The sequence below is a fragment of the Archocentrus centrarchus genome, chromosome 17, assembly GCF_007364275.1.
Source record: "Archocentrus centrarchus isolate MPI-CPG fArcCen1 chromosome 17, fArcCen1, whole genome shotgun sequence".
NCBI lineage: Eukaryota > Metazoa > Chordata > Actinopteri > Cichliformes > Cichlidae > Archocentrus > Archocentrus centrarchus.
In genome coordinates, this window is record NC_044362.1 from 4,853,080 (window position 1) to 4,863,051 (window position 9,972).

Here is a 9,972-nt window from a genome sequence, read left to right on the forward strand (position 1 = left end):
TTAAGCACAGAAATTTGACCAGAGTGATGAAGACTCCCTGCCAGCACTCCTAGGTGGGCCCCATATGGGATAAGCAAGGGCAAACCGGCCCTGAATATGTGTTCATTCGGACCCATACGGTCCATGCATGCATGGGCTATGCATGGACCCTGCATGGGCCTCATGTAAGTCAACCGTCTGGGTCCCAATGAACACATATTCAGGGCCGGTTAAAATCTATCTGGGCAAACCCATGTAGGGCCACCATGGAAACTGTGGACAAAACCTTATGGGGCCCATAATGTTTGCCCTTGCTTATCCCATATGGGGCCCACCTAGGAGTGCTGGCAGACTGAGAACAGATCAATCATTTTAAGATTTTTGACATTTTTCCAGTTTTTTTCTTTTTTTTTTTTTTTTTGTTAACTAAAATGTTTTTCCAAACCTTTTTTTTTTTTTTTTTTTTAGCTTATTTAACTTGCGTTTTAAACAATAGTCTAATGAATCAATACGGTTTTTTTTTTTTTTTCATGCGAGTTTTATTTTGAAGAGAAACGTGCGGCGTGTCGTCAGCTCTTTCTGAAATTGACCATTTTAATCTTGAGTCGCCTATTACGACAGAGACGTGCGACGGAAACCCGTCAGTGTACAAAGCATCGCGGTAAACGGTGTTTATTGCTCTGCTGACGTTCCATTAGGCCTAACAGCTGTCAACATAAGAAACAAGCTGACTGCTTTTTGGTTCATATTTTAGCCGCTGTCTTCCTTCTCTTGGATATTTTTCCACGGTACGTGGAAGCTCTTGAAGTCTATACTGTATTCTACTTTGAATTTGAACTTTTGTCATCTTATTTTAACGGAATGTAGCTAAAAATGTGAGCTAACTGAAGTTAGAGGGACACACAGCTGTTAATTAACCAATGAACGAGGTTTACCTACTTTCTGTTTTAATTTAATCTCCAGCTGCATGTTTGTATATGAGAGATTTCACTTGTTACAGCTCTCCTGTTCCCAGAGCTGTCTCATTACAGACACACTGACAGAAGGTGCAGTGTTTTTGTGTCACCTGTCCATTTTCCCGTCAGGCACCATGGGTCGTGGTTATATAGTGCAAGATGCCGTGGAGGGATATCTGTCGAAACTGTGTGAACAAAAGGCAGATCCAGTCACAGGTCTGCTTATTGGACAGGTAACTTTATATACTAACGTCTGCCATGTGATGAAATTTGATGTAAATGTAAATTAACTTTTTTTTCCAGTGGTCAACAGGAAATGAAACCTGCATGTATGGAATCAGCAGACAAATCAGATTTAAAAAAAAAAAAAAAAAAAAAAAAAAAAAAAGGGAGCATCTCCAAAGGGAAGACTTAAAGAAATTACAGGAAAGCTGGCTAACAGAGTTCAGGCAGTGTTGAAGAATGAAGCTGCTCATATCAAATATTGACTTTAAAGCTGGTTAGAATTATACAAACTGTTTTTGCCTTTTATGCTGAATTTCCATGCATATTTGCACGTTTCAGTAAATCACTGCTCCTATTTTTCTAGCAAAATAGAAATAAGGAGTGATTCAAGAATTGTGCGCAGTATTGTACATATGCCTTAAAAATAACAGAGTAGCAGAGCACTGTATCTCACACTATGATGAGGAAGAACATGCTGGAGCGCTGTGTGGAGTGAAGAGACAGTAATCAATATTACTGTCTAAACCTTTCAGAGCTCAGCCCAAAGGGATTTTGTTATCATGGCAACTCGGACGCCCCAAAGGGAGGAGTCTGCTGCAGCAGCTGGAGACACTGTGGACAAGGAGTGGATCACTGAGCATGCTCGACAGGTAGGCAAAGAGGGCTGTGGCTGTGTCCCAGCACACACTGATCTGAATATTTCAGCATGTATTATGATGTATTAAATGAGGAGTTTTAGCATGGGACCATGCTTTGCATTGAGCTGTGCACCCAGATAGACAGACTGAGACTAGGGTTTATGTTTGTACTGGTTTCCAGGTTTCGAGGATGCTGCCCGGAGGCCTCTCTGTATTGGGAGTCTTCATCATCACTGATGCAGATGCCAAGGACACACTAACTACACTCCGACAGGTGAGAGTCATGTTAACACACTGAATATGAAAGTACATGAATGTGCATATTAAACACAAATCCAGCCTTTCCAGCAAAATAATTTCTGAATTCTTGTACTCTAGCATGTAGTGTGAATCCAGAAGAAGTAATCTAAACACAGCTTAAACGATTAGAATCAGGGTTTTAAACCTGCTTTTTTTTTTTTTTTTAACGTTTTACTTTGTATTTATCATTGTTGTGATTCTTTAAAAACGTGTAACCTTTATGTCAGATTTAAAATCAAATGTTTTAATATGTCTGTCACCTGATGCTTTATCCTCTTATTTTTGCTGAACCCCAGTAGTGGTGGCTTCCATGAGTGGTTACACATAAATATAACCACATACACATATACATAAATAGCCAGTCCCCCCCAGCTGTGGATTCCAAAGTGAAATGTGAGCACAGGAAAAAAGTACCATCATATTTTGATATACCAAGCAACCCATCTAGAAAGCATCTGATTGGAAACTGCTTCATTTTTCAGCATGGTGATGGTCCCAAACATACCACCAATGCAGTAGAAAAACACACAGTGGAACACTATTTTCTAAACAAGCTAATTTTACTTTGCATCATTTTCATAAACACAGGTAGGACTCAGAGGTGATCTGCATAGCTTTATAGCAACTGTTTCAAAGTAGGTCAGAACATGCTGTAAGATATTTCCACTTCACAGTTCTTCAGCTTTTTTGGGTAATAAAGAAATAAGTAAATCTTCAAAAAATCAAGTAAATAGTTTCCATTATTTTATTTCTGTAATTCCATAAATTTAACAAAAGTGCGGTTCTATAAGAAAACAGAAACGTTAAAGAGCAATAATCAGAAATGGCCACTGCAGAGTAGTTGTGCTGTAAAATATTTTGGTTATTTACACCTGCAGCATTGGTAAGTCTTAATAGTGGCTCCGTGGTGTAACAGTTAATCCCCTTACATGCAAAAGATCTTCAGTTCCAGACCAAACCCAGTCTCAGTGGCTCACAGGCACATTTACTCCTACCATGGATAAATGGGAGGGTTGCAACAGAAAAGGCTGCACCGTGTCAGACATGCAGTTTCAGCCTCGGTGGCGACCCTTTGGACATAAGGGAGCAGCCACAGGTGCCACAGGGTTAGAGCACAGTTAGCTTGATTTGCTCAGATGGGAGCCATCATGTTTGCTTTCACATGATTTAAAGACTGCATGAAGAGGTAGTTGAGTTTGATGGAGGAAGCAGCAACTTGCTTGAAGTATCTGATGAAGTTACATAATCCTTCTTAGTATATATGCATGTACGTTTATAGATGTAAGAAAAAAAAAAGACCCTGTTACAGGCACAGGGAGCAGTCAGCAACACCCTGCAGATCACTGTTCACTAGGGAAAAATGTGTATTTTGACACCAACCACCTAGCGTCTGAATATTTGATTTTCAGTTGTTTAGCAGCTGCTGGAGGCCACAAGGATTTTGGTTTGCTAAGGGATCAGTGACTGGTCTCTAGGCCTGTGTGACTGGGGCTTAAGGTGCTGGAAAAAGCTTGAAATACTAGATAAATGCACTTGAATTTGTGTTTATACAGCCAAGGACATTTGCACCGCAGTGCATTTTATCCATCCAGTCTGTGTGTGTCTGTTTCTGTGTCTAGCTGGTGTTTACAGTGGAGAACCTGATCTCCTCGGAGCACTTGTGGGACCCTGCAGATGATGATGTCACAGACTGCGTCACGCTGCACGTCAACCCCAAAACCAGAAAGTATCCCTTTTCTCGTCAGCTCTGAGTTTTTTGGCTCAGGTAGCTGCCACACAGTGTTTGTGGATGTTCTTTAACCCTGCATACCAGAACCATCTGCAGAACCTTTGACATCAAAGACCCCAAGGTTGGTTTGCATCTTTCACATCTTTCAGAGAAGCAGCTTCTGTCTGCACAGCTCTAAAATGATTACTCTAACGTATACTGCCTGAAATATTCCTTACTTTTTCCTAAAACTTGTAATCTCTCACCATTTTGGAGCACTGTTTCAGTATGGTGTTATAACGCTAATGCATTCTGACTACAGAAGCACTCCTAAGGTCCTTCCACATTATATTACATATCAGGGATTTGTGATCAGATGTAGGCCTGTTAACAATCTCAGACTTGATATGTGTTGTGCTGTTGTCTGTCATACAATGCTGTTATCTGTTGCAGAGCATGGCCAAGCCTGCAGACTGGAAGTATCAGTCAGGGTTGTGTTCCTCCTGGGCCACCGTATCATGTAGTCTAAATGTAGACATTCTGCTACCACTACCAAACAACAGAACAAGCACAGAGCACATGGACGAATGCCTTAAGGTTAGCGCACACACTCATGCATGAGACCTTTTTTTTTAGGAACTTCAGTGGAACTGTTCTCAGGTGACTCTCTGTTTCAGGAGGGACTGAAAGCATGGGCGCACCAGATTGAGAGTGGACTGTTTCTGATTGATGGAAAAAGGCTGCCCGAGGACTCAGAGCTCACAGTGGGACAGGTTGTTAACGGCACTTACATGAGTGCAGAATGCAAATCTGTAAAGCCAAACCCTATTTTTGGAGCCTTTCTCAAAGGTCAGATTTGAATTGCCAGATTGCCAGATTAGGATCAGTCATTTGCATACATGTGGAAACTGTTTCCAGCAACGACTGCTGTGACCTGATGATGAACAATAAGTGATTATTTGTTGAAAGGCTGCAGGAAAATTCTAACCTCCAGTGTTTCTCTATAGAGGAAGAATGTGAGACAGATGTACACAGCTCAGCTGCTCACCACAGCGGTAAGAAACACACCCAGACTGGTTACTTATATAGCACTTTTCTACTCTGAGTACTCAAACCCCATCTCACACATTCATACAAGCACCTTTTTTTCTATAAGTTCCTTGTCTAACATTCGCACATACATTTACACTCTGATGTACGCATTGGTGCAGTTCACGGTTCAGTGTCTTGCCCAAGGATACTACTGACATTCAGACTGGAGTATCCAGGGATTGAACCACCAGCCTTCTGATTAGTAGACGATCCATTACACAAATGGACAGTGTGGTTGTGTTTGTGGTAAAATTACAAATCTTTGCTGAATTGTTATTGTCATTATGCCAAAAGCACAACTAAATTATATGTGGTTAAGTTATGTGAGGGTGGTGCATGACCATGAAAGAGACCTTTGCCTTCCTTTGTGTTAGGAAGAAAAGAGGTTAACAGATGTGGTGCAGCAGTGTGGAGGCAGCGTGTCAATCACAGGAGCAATCCACAGCCGAGCTTACCTGCACAGCAACAAGCCAAAGGCCAGACTGGCAGAGAAGGTAATACTTTAACATGAGGGTCATTCATCACCTGACGCCCTCAGAATCAGCTTGTTTTATGTTTTTTTTGTTCAGTAACTTCAGAATATTTAAAGAAGCCATGCATATTTTTGCCTTCACGCTATGAAAAGTTACACACTCTCAACTAACAAAGGGTGGGTCAGAATCTGTCCCTCTTTATGGCACTTTTTTTTTTTTTTCCTGTGTTTTGATCTTTCATAACTTCTTCGGTAAAGGAGCACGCTCCATGAAAATTTCAGGGCTGGTGAAAACATTTAAGCTCCTTTAAAAAGTGCAAACAAATCCATTTTTACATCTACTCAGAGTGTCACAGTCTAAAGCCAGGTGTCACTATCATTTATTCATTGGATTTTTTTTTCTTTCTTTTTTCTATAATCAACTTTAGCATCAATATTGTGGAAGATTTAGTGTCAATATGCAAAACTCCAATTAAGTAACAGGAACAAGCGTTGACAGCTTAGATCTGCTTTGTTTTCTGATAATTCACTGGCAAAATCTTTGAAAGTTTACTCAAAATGTACTTTTTAAGGTCATATCATCATGTGGGACAGAAGGCTGGACAAAGCAAGTTCTAACATAGCAAAGGTCTTTTTCTTTTTTACCTACAGTTTGATACTGCGCTCATCTTCTAGCTGTGATTCTCTTTGTCAAAATAAGTTTCTAACGTAGTCGTATTTTAACACTCACAAATGTAGCTTATGGCTGTAACGTGTGTCACAACTTTAGATCCTGAAGAATTTTTAGCGTGTGTGTGTGTGTGAAGATCCACAAATCAAATGAAAATGGATGCAGTATTTTTATCATTTTGTTACTGAAACCTCTTTGAGGGCAGATGCTGAAGAGGGACGTGGTTTCTACGGTGGCCACGAGAGTTCAAATGATGCTGGAGGAGTTGCTGACATCAGACCAGGAGAGCAAGGGCAGCTGTAGAGACAAACAACAGACAGGTACAGACACAATGTGCTCCACCAGTCACGTGCTTACAGGTGTGCATACTGTAGATAAGGTCAGGGTTGTGGGTGGGTTTACAGTTAGTCAGCGGGAGCAAAGAGGCAGGATTTGAACACTGATGACCTCAACAGTGCAGGTTGAACAATTAGCAATGGATGACAGACTCTGTTGTTAATTCCTTCTCACAATGTTTTAGTTGGTCTGGTATAAACACGGATGCAGACGTGTGGCCACTGTTCTGCACATTAATGATGCGGCAACGCTGTTCAAGAGAACCCGAGCCTCTTAATCCACGGAGACAATTAAAGACCATCACCCTGCAGTTTAGTTTGTTTGAAATGCTGAAACTATAACTGCAGTTCCAACAAAGTCAGGATGCTGAGTAAAATGCAAAAAAACAGAATTCAGTGATTTGTAAATCTCATAAACCCATATTTTATTCACAATAGAACAGAAAACATCAAATGTTTAAACTGAGAAAATGTAACATTTAAAAAACAAAATATACCAGTTCAATTCGAATGTGATGGCAGCAACACGTCTGAAAAAGTTGGACAGGGCCGTTTTTACCACCGTGCACCATCTGCTCTTCTTTTAACAACTCTGTAAACATCTGGGAACTGAGGAAGGTTGTCCCATTGTTCTCTGATAGATGATTCTAGCTGCTCAACAGTCCTGGGTCTGCTTTGTGGTATTTTTGTTTCATGATGTACCAAATGTTTTTAATTAGTGAATAAAATATGAGTTTTCATACCAAAATATTTCTTATGTTTATCATAACATTATTAGTTCTATAATATGATGTTAAGTCTGCAGCTGCTGTAAAAATGAGTGTAAAATAAAAAAAAAAGCTGATGGCATTGTTCTTAAACAGGTTTTCTGTCCTTTCATAAAGCAGTTTGACGTGAAATGAGAGCTGCAGACTTGTCACATGACGTAGATGCAACACAGTAACAAGTGTCATTTTCAAAAACTTTCTGATATATTGCTTTAATTAAGATGTTCGTCTTTTATTCTTTACCTGCTATGTGGTGATGTTAGATTGATTTAGTGTCAGGACAGTCTCTTAACATTAAAGGAGCTTCCTGGCTTATAGCAAATTAAATACATTACTAACAGTAACACAGCCTAAACCAACTTCTCAACTGATATTTCCTGTTGCTTTGTTTTGGCATATAAAAGTTCCTGTAATTCTAACCCTGTGAATTAAAGCACGTCACTTCCGTACTGGTTGATTTATTTGTTAATACTAACTTTATTTATAAAGCACTTTAAAAACAGTCATGAGAGAAAGTACTATACACAAAAATGAATAAATGCATTATCCACTGTGGTGGTGTACTGGTGGTGGTGTTACGCTACATCCTTAACAAATGAATAAGAATCATAAAGAAAAATGTTGTCTGCCTCCATCTTAAGTCAGTTCACTTGATGGTGATGTCTCCAAAGCAACTTTATTAGAATGAACGGAAGTTGGAAGTAAATAATCTCACTTTGATGTCTTAATTGATGAGCACCATTAGACGAGATGTTGGAATCTAAGCCCTCTCATTATGGTTAAATGTGTGGCAGATGTTGGCACTCTCTCACTGTACCTGCGCTTCTCTGTCCGTCCTTCAGAGCAGCTCCGCCTCCCCCATCGTATCTTTTGTCCACTAAAAGCGAGCGGGCCGCTCTGCGTGTGTGACTACCAGTTCAGTGACGAGAGTGCATCTGATGTGACTGAGCGATTGAAGGAGATGTTGGACATTGATGCAGCTGAGGCAGACTTGGATACCAGACAGGAAACGACCGCTGAAATGACAGGGTGTGATGTTACGCCAGGTGGGTACAGAGTTTGGGTTTGTAGTATTTTCACATCAAAACCTCATTTCTAGTTTGGGTATCAGTTTTCACTGTGGCTGTGGCTCAGGAGGTAGAGCAGGTCACCTACTAATCAAAAGGTTGGCGGTACAATTCCTGGCTGCTCCGGGCTGCATGCCAAAGTATCCTTGGGCAAGATACTGAACCCCAAGTTGCTCTCCAATGCGAGCATTGGAGTGTGAATGTGTGTGAATGTTAGACAGTAAAAGCACTTAGAGTCAGATGGAAGTGCTTGTATGAATAGGTGTGAATGCAAACGTGTTGTAGAAGCGCTTTGAGTGCTCAGAGTAGAAAAGCGCTATATAAGAACTCGTCCATTTACCATTTAAATGATCAGACCAACTCATAGCGGCAGTACTACGTCACACTTAATTGATTGGCTGCAAAATATCTAATTGTGACATGACAAACGGCTGCTTCAGAATACATGACAAAGTGCAGAGGTGAGATCAGATGTATTTGAAGACAAACTCTGCACATGCGTTATTCAAACAACACTGTAGAACAGATGTTTGTCCATCTTAAAGGTACAGTTTTTAAAATCTCAAAACTAGGTGTCAGTAGATTGCAGACTTCAATCTACTGAATTCTGTTTTCTCACCCCTCCCAACTCAAGTGCATAATCTTGGCTACTGTAGGCGCTGCAGGAAGAACAAATCTGACCACCGTTCATCTGTAGTGAGTGTAGGCTGTCAGTGCGCGGTTTGCCTCAGCTGTAAATATGCTGGGTGTCCACATCTCTTCATTCTGGAGGAGGCTGTAAAACGTTGTCATTGACATCTGTCAGTCTGGGAAGGCTTACAAAGTTATTTCTAAGGCTGGCTGTTGTTAATCTACTTGATCAAGTTGGATGTTTTATGTTTGCAGAGCCCGCTCAGGAAACAGTTGGGGCACCTGAGCACAAGAACAACTACATTGGTAAAGACTTCTCACCTACATTTAATAAACTGTGTTAGCAAATGGACTGATGCGTTTTTTTCATCTAGTGTGTTTCTCAGTCAGGACCCAGAACTGAATATATCGACTGTGTTTAGGACTTTAATTTGATGATCTGTGGCGCGCGTGTGTACTCTGTCCTGATTCTCATCCTCTCTCTTGTTTAGGTGTTGCCATGGCTACTGCTGTTGCACTGCTTGCTACTGCTGCCTCAATGCTGTATCTCAATGACATTTGAGGAAAATGAAATAAAGAAACAAAGTGTTTTATTTTGATCTTTTCTTCCAAGTGTGTGCTGGTTGAATCAGAAGGTAAAAAATAGGATTGATAACTAATATTGAGGAAAAAGCTGCAGGTACAACACTGCAGCAGACACACGTGAACATAAACTAGATTCATTGGCCATAATTTGAGCTCCTTGCCACAGTCTTGGAGAGCTTAGCTATTATGTTTTTCCTAAAGGGAACCTATTATGCCTTTTTTCCCCCACATGTACACTGTAACAAAGGTGGATGCTCAATCTTGACAACAGCAGGTCAGTGAAGCAGGATTGTACATCCACACAAATATCTGTTCCAAAAACAAAGATTGAACATGAAGACTGTGAGCGATCGGACCAGTAACATACAGGAGGAAGAGTGGATGAGACAGACGAGGAGAGTAAGGTGAAGAATCTGTTATATTGCTGCAAGAGGACTTGCTCACATATTGTAAATAGCGGATGTCTCCTTTGTGTGGAGAAGGAAGCGAGCCGAGTCCTTGAGACACAGAGGGAGGAAGGGGTTAAACACAGAGCTGTTTACAGGATA

The 9,972-nt window shown here is 40.7% G+C and overlaps 1 protein-coding gene across 1 annotated transcript; it reads left to right on the forward strand.

Moving 5' to 3' along the window:
* The first annotated feature begins 616 nt into the window (after nucleotides 1–616).
* On the forward strand, nucleotides 617–9,438 carry odr4 (odr-4 GPCR localization factor homolog). Its single transcript, XM_030752191.1, has 14 exons — nucleotides 617–767; nucleotides 1,065–1,168; nucleotides 1,694–1,810; nucleotides 1,980–2,072; nucleotides 3,718–3,824; nucleotides 3,912–3,948; nucleotides 4,260–4,403; nucleotides 4,484–4,579; nucleotides 4,814–4,861; nucleotides 5,273–5,392; nucleotides 6,246–6,360; nucleotides 7,985–8,188; nucleotides 9,095–9,145; nucleotides 9,331–9,438. Exons 2-14 carry the CDS (start codon nucleotides 1,070–1,072, stop codon nucleotides 9,399–9,401), a joined length of 1,302 nt encoding a protein of 433 aa, XP_030608051.1. The 5' UTR covers nucleotides 617–767; nucleotides 1,065–1,069; the 3' UTR covers nucleotides 9,402–9,438.
* Nucleotides 9,439–9,972: the final 534 nt, after the last annotated feature.

What these genes read in the sequence shown, in the direction of transcription:
- odr4 (XM_030752191.1), top strand. Translation starts at nt 1,070, where the DNA reads ATGGGTCGTGGTTATATAGTGCAAGATGCCGTGGAGGGATATCTGTCG. An exon ending in CAGGTCTGCTTATTGGACAG is followed by an intron (nt 1,169 to 1,693) that starts GTAACTTTATAT and finishes TAAACCTTTCAG; the next exon opens with AGCTCAGCCCAAAGGGATTT. An exon ending in AGGGTGTGATGTTACGCCAG is followed by an intron (nt 8,189 to 9,094) that starts GTGGGTACAGAG and finishes TTATGTTTGCAG; the next exon opens with AGCCCGCTCAGGAAACAGTT.